Raw genomic sequence first — 13,859 nt, forward strand, 5'->3', positions numbered from 1 at the left:
GAGGGCAGGTAACTCCCTCATTCTTCGACTGGAAACACCTGTGTGTGCACAAACCTGAGGAGTATTTATCCCTGTGCCTAGTCTTTTCCAAACTACCTATTTGCCTCATTTATTTAGGATAAAATTTACCTTGTTATTTAAAAAATCACTGATGAACACAAATGTGGATAATTTACTAAGGCGGTTATGGTATAAAAACCTCTAATGAACTAATTTGAGTTGATTTTTTATAATTTAACAGGCTTTGATGGAGCAAAACTGATAATTGGAAACATGTCCCATCCACATTTTAATTTCGTGGTTCATTCATATCCCTGGTTAGTTAAAAAAAGTTCAAACCCCTACTTTATTGCCAAAATCTTAGCTAATGAATACACAAACTTAAACTGAGGCTCAAATTCTCATTCTCAACTCTGACATAGAAAGCACTGTAAAATAATTCATTATTTAATATTAAGAAAGTGGGATAAAACTAATTAATGCCAAAACTTAGCCCACAGCATATTAATTAAAAGTTTGCCCAACAGCTGCCTCCCTGTCCTAATTAGCATCACTGATTTCAAGAAACCACTAAGAAAATAAGACAAACATATAATTTCAACTTTATATTTCATAAAAATCTCTTTGATTCAACTTTCAACCATCAGTAATGTGCCCCTTTAATAGAAATTTGGAGATTTCCACAGCAAAGACAGCTCTCTCAGGCACATTATATTTCATTTCTAATAGATTATTGCAGATTTTCTGGTCACTTGTTAACAGTGGTTGAAATCCAGGACAAAAGTATTGATACAGAAGACAACCAGACAAAAATAATTACCCCCCATAGAGCTTTATATTACATTATATAATATCTGGCCCACGTTACCCCATTTGCATTAACCACAAAGCAAGCATTCCATGGAGGATGAGACATTTCAATTCCCTGGCTCCTAAGTCTGACAATCTTATTTGACATTAAACAACCAGCACTGTCAAAAGGGCACAACATGGGTCACAATCATGTTTCTGAAATGTTGAAGATAAAAAGCTGTGCACATACCTCGTTAATGAAAGTCTGGGCTCCCCTTGGGCTCAGGAGCAGGATGGCCCTTCGCAACGTGTCCCGATAGCGATTCAGCTCTTCCGTTTTCATGGTGGTAAAAAGGTTGGAGAACACTCTGCTGATGTTTCTGTCCACTTTTTGTAATGATACATCAAGTCCGAGTCTGGAGGCCTGATCGAGAAATCCCTGCAGTCCACGTATATCTGTAACACAGGAGGAGGGGGGAAATAAAATCAAATAAAAAAATAAATAAAAAAGCCCCTGCATGAACCTCCTCCAGTTAGGCAAGCAGCACTAATTAGGTGGAAAAGCCTGTTTTTTATTTTTTTTCCTGCAGTGCTCTCTGAAGAAGAGTATTCCACACAGCCATTTCTCATAGTGAGTGCCAACAGGGAAACCCCACCAATTGCCTTTCCCTGCGGTCTGAGAACAGCTCTTAGGAAGAGCCAGTTCATGCATTTGGGTGGCTCTGCAAGCCTCCCCAGAGGCTCAAGGCTATGGGCTTTTACACCACACAAACAACCAAGTCCCATCCCAACAGCACCACAGGTCAAATGCAGAAATCTAGGAGCAGATAAATAAACAGGATAAATCACTCACCCCTAAACTTCTCACTTCCTATAACCTCACACAGCTGCTTTTCCCAAGGAAAAAATACAAGATCCAGAATATACACAGCCTTCCTTTTGACTTGCCCTTTTCTCCTGTCCTGGAAATAACCTGCCTAACCAGAGGTTTAACATTTATGCATAAACTCATAAAAGAACACACAAAGCCCCAGTGCAATTACAATATTTTTGTGTTTAAAACGAAACAAAACAAATTGGTTCAAAGAAGAGAAATCATGCAAACAAGTCCCTTTAAAACATGGTTCTTTGAGTTCTGTGCCTCAAATTCAGGATGATTTGAAAAATATGTTATTCTTAACCACATTTCTGGGCATTAACATGAAGGAATACATTTCACATGATCGTGATGAAATCTGCTTGTTCAAACTGTACTCAATCTTCATTCATACTCTCAACATTTGTCTGTAATAAATGTCTGAGGTTTTATTTTGTAGTGAATTTTAGAACAAGAAAAACGTCAAAGCTTATATTGAACCAGGTTGCTCTCAAAATTAGCAGTGACTTGATCATAGGTGTACCATGTCCTTAGAAACCCTTACTTTTATGGGGAAATTGTCTAACTTGTCATGAATAAGAAAGTATTAAAGCCTCTCACATCCATTTCTCACACTTTTGTCATTAAATTTCAGCTTGTGGGTGAAGCCGAATGGTGGAAATTAGAGCACGTTTACTGAACCCATAGCGAAACCTTCTCTTCAGAAAATGTCACTGTAGCTAACAATCTCTACAAACTACATTGTACCAGCTGCTGGATATTTTGGGGATTTTTAAATGCTGAAGTAACTACGTTGTGACACTGCTCAAGTCAGAGGATGGAAGCCAGTCCAGCTAAAGCCAATAGCATTCCCTGCTGCCCCACCTGAGTGGGCTCTTAGACCACCCCTAAACATGGTCTTTGATGGCCACAAAATACACATGTGAAGTCCTTTTCATCCCCCTTAAAAAGTGGCACATGAAACCCGATATAAGTAACATCTTGTGAGGATACACCAGTTTAGCTCATGTACAAGTGCAATATATTAGGGTCAACTAGCAAATGTCAGATCCAAAACAAAAACAAGCTGCCTTGAGTAGCTTCACACTTCTATTCAAACATAAGAATGCTTGTTAATATGATTCATTCAGCTTCAAAAATCAGCTAAATTGCAGAGAAACATCAGAAATAATAGAAACTAAGCTTGGGTTGTGTCAACCACAGTGGACTCCTTACTGACTTTTAAATTCTGGTTTAGTTGACTTGATCATCCAGCCAGCCAGCCACACTATCAGGAAAGGTGCAGTCATAAAGGTTGTGCTGATTTTTTGCTGCTCAACTCAGGCAAGTCTATAGCAGCTTTGTTCCACTGTCATAAACCTCAGACTTGCTCAACATCCTAAATCCCCAATCAGGGGGGAATTAAACCGAAGGAAGGTGTTTATTGTTATGCAGGCATTTCTGGAAAGCAACAGAGGACTTCAGCACTCGTATAACTGCTAAATATTGCAGGTGTGCTGAAATAATGACAGTGAAAAACAACTATCACTTACAGGTTAAAGCGTTTCACAAAAGTTGTCAAAGTCAGTTGGATTTTGTGAATTTACATTCATTAGACAGCATTTATTAATATACCTATGCAAACTTTACGGATATGTGCAATACAAAACACAAAGATTTTTCTTTCAGTGATGTTTAGTCCTTCAAAATTACTGCAGTGCTGAACAAGCAGTAAGAAAATGCCCTTTCTCATGGTTTAGTAATGACTTGTCTTTTTGTACAAGCCACTAAAGGAAAGCTGTTTACAAAAGATTAACTGTGCTGATATTGCTCTAGGGGGATTTTGCCTGACGTTTGCAGGTGACCTGATGAACTACCAGTTAGAAATGTTCTTGCAGACAAGTGCAAAACACTTGATGCACTTGGTAAGAACTATCTGGACTTGGAAGGGTGTTGTATATTCCCTTACAAACCCTTCCCCAAGGAATATGGACTATTTTCCAGTTTGAGGAATGGAAAGTATTCTGTTTTTCCAGCTAGGTGAGAAAGCAAAATCTGAGATGGATGAGATTGTCCAAGCTCAACTGTGCAAGCACAGTCTGTGAGTTTTTCACAGATATAAGTGAATGTGAATTTATTCAGTGTTGGCAATTAGAAAGAACTGTGTGATGATACCTTCCTGAATGCTGACATGCCTGCTCCTACTTGACACCATAAAAAAGAAGGAGGCTTTGTGGGAATTCAAAGATGGAAGTGGGAACTGAAGAGAATTGTTTGAAGAGGTGACTAACATAATGGAATCTTTTTTCACAAATAATTATTCATAACAACTACCAAGAGGGCAATCATTTCTTAAAACGTATCAGTACACAAATACACAAATATGCCCACATGCAGGAGCATCTGTTTATGAGACATAATAAATTAGGTTCAGTCTTATTTTATCTGACATCACACAAGGAAATGAGTGCCCTCATTTTTTCCCCCCTGATTTAGAAGATCACAAGTCCATGCAACATTAAAGAAAAACTGAGCTTTGCTCCACATCAGCTGAAACATTCACAGGTACAGTAATGAATTTCTTTCCACTTCTCAATCTAGGACTGCTAATCATTCATTTTCTTCAACACTAAAAGGAGTTTGCTACAGTTCACATAGAATTTGATTAAAATAAAGGGTTCTATAAAGAGGCTTTTTTCTGTTAAAATACAATTGTTTCATGTCTCTTGTAGTCTCAACAGTAAATTTTTATTAAAAAGTTTGGATTTTAACATTAGAGAGTTGTCCTGGACCATTGCTAATGAAACAATTCCTTGTGCCCATTCATTTCACACTTTGTAGGCCAAGTATAGCAATCCAAATTCTCACTTCAGTCTAGAACAAAGGACAGACCAGTTTGATGTAGGTTCACAGCCTACAGCTACCTCTGCCTTCAGTATTACAATTACTTGCTTTTCTCAGGTTGTAGCCTACCCTTGGCCTTCGAAATCACATAATCGTATTTTAATTTTCCAATTGCCCCTCTGATTTGTGCATGCTCAGCATGAGGACTTTCAGAAGCAATATTTGAACATTTCCTCTTAGACAACATCAGTCTCTTAAAGAGGATGAAACACTTTAGAAGAAAAACTGTCCTAAGAAAATGCACTTTTCATAAAAGGGATCCATTACACTATACAATAATTGGGCAGATTTACAATACTCTAGTGTCAATCACAATCATGGAATCAGCAGGTTGGAACTGGAACTAGAAAAAAGAAGGAAAAAAGAAAAAAATTCAAATTTCTTATGAACTTTATGCCTCTTCTCTTACATCTGACCAGAGAGAGGATAGAATCTCTGTGACTGAGAGCCTTCTTCCTAATGCTGACAGGCAAACCACATGTGTAGGTCTGACAACAGGTGGACAGGACAATTTTAGGGATAACCATTACAAGGAGGGAAGGAAAGCTTTGATACACTGCTAAGATATTAATTCTGTCACTGTGACAACAAAACTAATGTTTGCCATAAATAAAGGGCTTTATTGTACTATAAGGAATAATGGAATATATAATTTCCTGCTGGAGCTTAGGTTGGGTACTGTGCTGGCTGGTTGGAACACAAACATAAAAGAATAGTACTAAATGTGGCATTAGCTACCTATAAAGCCTATTGTCACCTACAAAGTACTTCATTTTTATTACATTATTTATAATCTTTTTTTATACAAAAAAGTTCCTAGAGTTTACTGTGGCATTCATCTTTCATGAATTTACAGGATCTGATTCTTGGCCTTGAAAAAACAGCTTGAAGCTATTATTTCTGCGTGAAACAGCTGTGTGGCTGGGCACAGCTGGCCTTTTAGGATGGCTCATTGCAAAAAAGAATTTCCAGGAGGTAAAGAGCACTACATTGTCTTTTCAACACCAGTTCCTAACCCCACTTGACAGAAACAGAGGCAGCACATGGCCAGGAAACATTTTACTTTGGGTGAAAAACAGCTGGAAGCAAACTGAAGTCCCAAGCTGGAGCTGAAAGCACAGCTGAAGAAGCAGCAGGATATAATTTCACACCCTGTCATTCTCATCCAAGCAGATTCTGGGAGGACTAAGTGTCGTCACCGAGTTCTGTTTTCAAATAACCTACGCAAATCCTTTCACTGGTGCATTTGTAAAAGGGAAAAGTAAATAAGTGTGAAAAACAATGAGATCAGGCAGGAGATGGTGAGGTTTGGAGTTTTTTCATTTGCAGACTGCTGGCTCTACACTTCACACTTTTTTTTCCCAGTGTCAGTTTTATTTGAGCATTTTTTTGATGATATTTAAAGCAGTGAAAATAGTATCAGAGAGGCTTTGATAGTTTCATTATTTTAGCATTTATTCACTTATAAAAATAATTTTACCTTTTCCAAGAATTGAGGGTGGGTATTCAAGGCATTGTTCTTTATACTTAAATTCCAAGAGGAAAAAAAATACTGTTTCTTCTCTCATTCGAAGATATACTTTATTGTCATTTTGATTCTCTTCAAACTGGACAATTATTTCATTTCTTGGAACAGAATAAAGCACTCATCTCTAGGATTCATTGATTTGAAAGATAACACACAAAATATGTTTCCTAAACCACTTCAGTTTCGTGGGTTTCATTCTTTTTATTTTACATAGGCTGTTCTCCCTAATTCTCACAACTGCCAATTGTTTGCATTAGAAATAAGGGATAATATGCCTGGTGTTAGAAACAGAGAGACATATCCTGATGATTAGTCTCCTGCTGCATTGTCAGCTTTCTGAATAAATTATTTTCAATACCATCTTTTTGCCCTTGCTGCAGATAATAACCTACTTGAAGGATTTGAACATAGTCTAGAATTTTAGAAAACTGAAAGTGGATGTACTTCAAAAGTAGCTCTTATTATTCCATCAATAAATAACAACATTTTATTTCTCCAAACACTAGAAAGACTACTATAAATGTTTCTGAAAGGGAATTATTTCGTCCAAATCATCTAGAAGAATCAGATTTTGAGCAAGCAAAACTTTCAATCTAAAATACCCACAGACTGATTTTAACTGCTCAAACAGAGTGATGGGACTAGAAACTATAACAACATAGTCTGTTACAATAGATATGAGTGCATTAATATTAGAACATAAATACTTATTGGGGCCAAGTACAAATGTGAAATTATATTAATACAATATATTTTCTACTTTTTTCTCTGTTCATACAATGTCGCCCTAAGCTTGTATTTCTCACTTCACCCACATCATTTCTTTGAGTGTCTTTGCCTGCCATATTCCCACAATCAGTGCTATTTTTTTTCAACAAACATTAGAAATCACAATTTCAAACTGCGTCTAATTTAGTTACCTCACTCCTAATTAAATTTTAGTTCAAGAATTTCTACTAAAAAAAAAATCCTTGGCTATTTGCATGCTTTTAGATATGCCAGAGTTCACAGTAACACCTCTGAAATTATATCCAAATTTCTTTGCCTTTTTTTTAATAAAGAAATGAAGTCAGTAATTAAGTAGTCATTATTGTAGCAAGTAGATAGAATATCAAGTACAACAAATCCATTAATTAGAGTAGATACTTTTTATTATTCAGCTAAGAAGTCAGACCAAATGAGACCAGACAGGAAGTTCTGCTGCGCTCTGCGAACTGTCTCTGATACACGGAGTGTAAACCAGGAGGAATTGTGGATATTTCCCATGAATATTCTCTCAACAATTCAATTTGCAGGTTAAGGAATTCCTCAGGCAGGTGTGGTTTCTCTGAATTTCTATGCACTAATGGGTCCATGTAACCCTCCAAAGCTTTCTGCTCCACACAACAGCTCAGCTTCCTTTAAGCAAATGTAAACTTTGAGTGTCCAGATCAGTTGACAACCAGCATAAGAACTTGGGAATTTTCAGAATCCCACTGGATCTCCCATTTCCCAATTTTACCTTTCTCTCCTGGGCAGTCCTACTAACAGGGATCAAACACAAAGCAACATACCAGCACCTGCACTGCCTGACCAAACAGACCTACAAGCTGAATAGTCCCTTCTCAAAGAGATGAGAGAAAAGCAAGAAATAAGACATTTCAGGGAAAAAAAAAAAAAAAAAGCAGCAGGCTATCAGAAATTTAAACGTTGAAAAATGCATGGAATATTGATTCACCATTTAAGTCAAGATCACAGACTGACATTTGACCACCTCTCCATAGAAACAGAAAGTCCTACCATGTGTGTTTCGATCCAAGCATCAGGGTTAACCAGATGCAAACTTCTTCTCTGAACTCCTTGTAATATCAAAGGTTGAAATTTCTATAATGGCTACAGAAATTTTCGATACTGCCCACATCAGTATTATTTCCAGACTTTCAAAGATAAAAACTACTTTGAATAGAGTGAAATCACAGGTTATTTCCACTCCCAAACAGATTGAAAAGGCACAGAACGCACCACAAAGCCAGATGTGTTGCATGCATAAACAGATGCTTCCAGATTCATCATAAAAGGTTAAAAATATGTAATTTACTCTGCACAACTGGTGTTTCACACCTGAAACAGCTGATCCAATCTGAAGGTAACTGGAGCTTCTCAGGAGGCCCAGAAGCACAAAAGCCTTTTAAAGGCTACAACAGCCCTTTCACATTTAGCACGAAAGGTCAACTACAGGTCTCTCCTGCTGGATTTTAACACTTAGCATTCAAAAGCACAAGGGAAAGCACCTCAGGAAATTCATTACTGTTGGAAAAAATGTGGACATATGCTACAACTGATGTAAAAAGGGAATTCACTGAAGAATCAGCATTTCTATTCAAATCATACATTTGATTCTTCCACGTGCAATAATTGCCAACTGTTTGCCCAATGGTAAACCACTGAAATAAGCTGTAATAGCTTCTCACATCACTACTACTGTTTATACATTAAAATACCTTTCAAGACACTACACAGTGTAACTGCTGTATCTTCTTGTGAGACCAAAAATAGCTGTATTGGCAGAAAATATGCTTTTGCTGATGTATAGCCTCAGTTGAAATGAAATATTTTTCAAAAAAACTAATTTTAATCATTGCACTAAACTGCTGAATTTAATATTTGCTATGACTGAGTACCAGAGATCTAAACATCGATCTACCAGTACCTTAAGAAAGCACCTCCTTTTTCTCTTGAAGAGCTGAGATGCAGCTTTCTGAGGCCATATCATTTTACATGAGTATCTAAGCTAATAGTACCCATTTAAGATGTTAGGAATGTAAGCCTGTCAGCTTTCACAGAAATGCAGCTGTAACTTTGGTTATTGTATTTAACATTTGAAGAACATCCTTTAGAAATAAGACCAGTAAGCCTAAACTAGCGATAAGCAAATGCAAGTAAAAGCACCCTGAAACCAACCAAATGTACCAAGGGCATACCTGAAATAGAGAGGCAAAGGTTCTCTCTTCTCATTCAGAGAAAATCAGAAGTCACCTGAGGATCTGAGAGATTCATGCTGTGTGTGCATAGCTAAATGTCCAGCAGAGAAGTCAGAAGCTCATCCCTTTGGATTTAATGGATTGCAGAGTATCTCTCTTGTTTAACTCAGCTTTAAATACTGCATGTTCTGATCTCAAGAGAAACAGCAATGAAATTACTGCAGATAAAGAAATTAAATCACCCCTTGAGGAAAGGCTACTGGCAGGAAGACCTTATTCTTTCACATGTGAGACTGTAATTATCGTGTGTGTTCATGCAACACCTTTCAGCTAAGGATCCCAATGTAGTCTATAAACACCTGGATGGTATGAAAAAGTATAAATACATGTCGCAGGAGCTAGCTGGTCTTGTCTACTTAACTCCAAGTCAGCAAATAATAATTCAACTCTTTATTGGTAAGGCCTCGCTTTGACAATTGTCTGCAGTTTTGTCCAAAATATAAAGCTGTTAGAGAGTGCCCAAAGGAGGCCATGAGGATGGGGAAGGGCCTCGAGAGGAAGCCATGTGAGGAGAGGCTGAGGTCCTTTGGTCAGTTCAGCCTGGAGAAGAGACTGAGGGGAGACCTCATTGCAGTCACAGCTTCCTCCTGAGGGGAAGAGGAGGGGCAGGCACTGATCTCTGCTCTGTGGTGACACTGACAGGAGCCGAGGAATGACCTGGAGTTGTGTCAGGGCAGGTTGAGGTTGGATGTCAGGAAAAGATTCTTCCCCTAGAGGGTGGTTGGGCAGTGGAACAGTTCCCCAGGGCAGTGCTCACAGCCCCAAGGCTGACAGAGCTCGAGGAGCATGTGGACAATCCTCTCAGGCATATGATGGGACTGTTGGAGGTGGTGCTGAGCAGGGCCAGGACTTGATGATCCTTGTGGGTCCCTTTCAACTCAGCTTATTCTGTAATTCTGGGATGGAAGAAACTTTCTCTCATTTCTGTAGGTTCAAGTAAAACATTATATGTCTGGGCACACAAGCAGCAGAGAGGCCATCAGAGCTGACAGCTCTAATGCTGTTGGCACCCTCCAGGGATGGAGTCTTCACTGGGCAACATTCTCTGTAAGGTTACTATTTCTCTTCCAGTCTTGGACTTTTTATAACCAAGTACTTAATACTGTTAATCTTGTACTATCTCCAATCTCCTGCACTGCCACTTGGGCAGGTGCCTCAGTTTCACTCCAATGTTCACTTTCCAGAGCATTCAGTACCAGGTGGTTCAGGGGCACTGAGCCTGGTCCCCAGGAGCCCTCCCTGACTGGGTGGGCAGCTGGCTGCAGTTATGGCTCAGGCTCTGTCACCACAGCACAAGCACCAGATGGACACCAGCTCACCAGGAGCTGCACAGAGCTCACTGTCCTGCCAAGCCCATCCTGAACCTGGCCAATATTTGCTCACGTGCTGGCAAGACAAGGACAACGGTGGGCATATTTTTAGCTCAGAAGCAGGGAAGAAGGACTGTTTGGACAATCTTTATTTTATTTACGTGATGTCCATCAAGCTGTAATGAGTAGGGGTAGTATTGGTAGTTTGATTTCCTTGGATACCTGTTTGACTCACAAAGAGCATTTTTATACAGACATTGAATTTGGAAAATGAGAAAAAAATATGCATCCTTCTTTAATCTCCTACTTTTTAAAAAAGCCCATTTTTGCAATATAGCTTCCATAAAACTCTGCAAAAAAAATGCAAAGGGATAAAAATATCAATTGTGGACTCCTCTTTTCTCCAGTGTTTTCTGACAAAAGCAAGATGAGAAGGATCCCTACTGAGATAACAAATCTCTTGGCAGAAGAAAGAGGGAGTTGAAAATAAAAACTAAGTTCATGTCACATATAATGACCGCCAATTACTCTCTCTTGTAGGAATCTGCCAGTAACAAACAAAAGGAAAAAATCAATTGTCAATTATTCATTTGCATTATGACAACTACTGTAGTACATTGGCGAATACAAGCACTCCATTCTCTAACAACAGAACTCTGAACCCAGAGTTGAGGGGAAAAAACACGTTGCCAACACGCTAGAGAAAAAGAAAACATAGATCATCTTGGTTTTGTTCATCAGCTAAAACCTCCTCAGGCATCTTTCTCTCAGCTCCATGCTTTAGGAACAAAATGAGTGACTACTGTTACTCATTGAAAAGACATACTCATACTCGACTGAAAAGACAACTGGTCACTCTGAGGTGGAACACTGCAGCAGGACTACTGTCAGAAGGCTCTCCACTCATCAGATTGCAAACAAAATAAGCACATTTTTACAAACTGAAAAATGAGATGTTGCAGGCCATAGTCTCACAAACATTCAAGTCTGTATTTTGCTCTGTGTGAGGAAACTCAATGCCAAGTCTCCTCCCACATACAAGATCTCTCAATATATGAATACAGTGCATAGTGACTACACACTGCAATTTATTCCTTTGATGATGATTATCAGGACAAACACTTTAAATGCACAGGACAAACTTACACCTTTCTGGATGTGAAGCCATTCTTTCCCAAAACAGCAATAAAATACACAAGCAAAAAAGCTTCTCTGTTTTTTAATCACTGCTCCCGTGCTACTCTTCTGTCCAAGCTACAATCCTGATAGTTTAACAGCTTATGTTCATGATAGAGTATGTGGCCTTTGTGAAGGCACTGTAAACTTTTTATCCTTTTGTTAACTTTATTTCTATAGAGCAACAGCAAAGAGAAATATTTACAGGCTTAGGACAACAGTGTCTCCTCATTAAATATTCAGCTGTAGAAAAGGATAATGGTAAACAGATACCTGAGGAGGCAACTCTTCACATCCAAAAGCAAGGCATTCTGTGTTCTCAGTCTACTTCTGAGTAGGGGAGCAGCAGGAGAGGTCTATGTGCATGCTTATGAATTTGGGGCTTCCTATAGCATTTCCTTTATGTGTACTTATGAATAAATGAATTGAGAGATCTATCTGCCTCAGTAAATTTAAATTTGATTGTAAGACTCGGAGACAAAGCAACTCCCCCAAAATCTGACAAGATTTTATCCACTTATCACAGCCATTAATCTGAAGGTTATTTAGGAAGTCCAATACACCCTAAAGTTAATATTTCAAGAGGTCTTATGCTTTTCCCCCTAATTAACTTCATTCCTTAGCTAATGTCTTCTAATTTACTGGAAAGGAGTCAGACAACTCCAAAAGTCACCAGAGGAAATGTCATCATTAGAAAAGGATGTGAAGGACATCTCTAGCTGAGCAAGAGAATGCAGGTGCTGCTATCTTTGGTGGGTGCTGGCAAATCCACACATCTGAACAGAGCTCACAGGAGCAGACACTCTGCTAATTTCAGTTACTTTAAATAAAGCAATGGCTTGGAAAAGGACAAGATGTTTTGCCAGAAAAGATAGAATAACATGTGCCAGACAGCTCAAAGTCTATAAATCAGGTACAGACAAGACTAATGTAATTACTGACTTCTCTTTTTTTTCTATTCTTGTGGAGAAGCTGTAAAAGGGAAAACAGAAAGCCCTCCTCAAGAAAAGATTACAATTTCTACAATGCAGTGAAGGGAAAACAAAAAATATTAAAACTATAGCTAATAAATTCACATTACTTTCACATATTCCCTTTTCTGAAGGGAAAAAAAATCTAAATCTGCTGAGTTCACAGGAACAATTCAACTATGTGATGTTTTATAAAGACATGGAAAGTCTATTTGAACTCTAGATGAACCATACAACATTTTTATCTTTTATTCTGTTCTTCACTCCAGGCAGAATCAATCTCAGGTTTTTATTCTGGGGACACAACACACCAACACAGCACACAGCTTTAAGATAACTTCCACATACTTTAATTAATCATAAAAGGAGCAGATGAGAACTAACAGTTCTCATTCTACTAGCTCATTTATGCACCAAGTATAGGTAAGGCCTCTGGCAGTTGTCTTAGGGTTTGAGTTTATTGATCATGGCAGTCATCATATTATGTATGTTCCTACATAATATGTTCAAGCACTTATGCATCTGAAATATATTTGGTTACAATAATTAATAACTTGGGGTGGGGCAAGCAGGGTTAGAGGCTTCTTATCAGGAGAATGTGGTCCAGATCTATGAAATACAACTTAAGAATGCCAGCTGGAAATCTTTGGAAGGCAAAATAACATTGAATGGGTTTTTTGGTTGCCTTGGGGTGGTTTTTTTGTTTGTTTGTTGTTTTTTGGGGTTGTTTTCTTAGATTGCCTTGTAATTTTATCTTCCTAATTTCCTCCTTTGAGCAAAAATGCGGTTCAATTCAGTTCAGGTATTTTTTCAGATCTCTTCACTCATATAATCATTTTTCTCACTATCAAGAGGTGCTCTTGGTCACAGAGTACATGAACAGATTTCATCTGCACTGTCTTCCTCCTCACCCTAAACATCCCCATATGGGCCATTCACTTAAGATGCTTGTGGGTCTCTTCCAGCTCTGCATATTCTGTGGTTGATTTAGATGCATTTCCTGACACGGCGCTACACTGGCTTCCACAGCAGCAGAGACAATGTAGCTGTAAACTTCAGGGAATGTAAGCTGCTGGAAACACCCTGATTTCAAAGCCTTCTAGCAAGAGGTTGCAGATAGAGTTTCACACTTCATTTCTTCTGACAAGTCCCCAGAAACACCGCTGTGCGTATCCAGTGACAGTACTGGAAACCACACACCCCAGCCGCCTCCGAGGCTTTCGTACACTAGCTACTGTTTCCATGAAAAAGAAACTTTTTTTTTTTTTTTTCCCCCTGGAAACAAGTGCTCAGTGTTTGTAT

At 38.5% G+C, this 13,859-nt stretch overlaps 1 protein-coding gene across 19 annotated transcripts in view; it reads right to left on the bottom strand.

The window, feature by feature from the left end:
* GRID1 (glutamate ionotropic receptor delta type subunit 1) overlaps positions 1 to 13,859 on the bottom strand; it is a 533,233-nt gene that overhangs the window by 212,818 nt on the left and 306,556 nt on the right. For all 19 annotated transcript variants that reach the window (XM_068197195.1, XM_068197192.1, XM_068197185.1 and 16 more), the window contains one exon: positions 1,043 to 1,248. In XM_068197195.1, the coding sequence (XP_068053296.1) occupies positions 1,043 to 1,248 (206 nt within the window). The remainder of the gene's footprint in view (positions 1 to 1,042; positions 1,249 to 13,859) is intronic.

This window comes from Anomalospiza imberbis, chromosome 8 (genome assembly GCF_031753505.1).
Source record: "Anomalospiza imberbis isolate Cuckoo-Finch-1a 21T00152 chromosome 8, ASM3175350v1, whole genome shotgun sequence".
NCBI lineage: Eukaryota > Metazoa > Chordata > Aves > Passeriformes > Viduidae > Anomalospiza > Anomalospiza imberbis.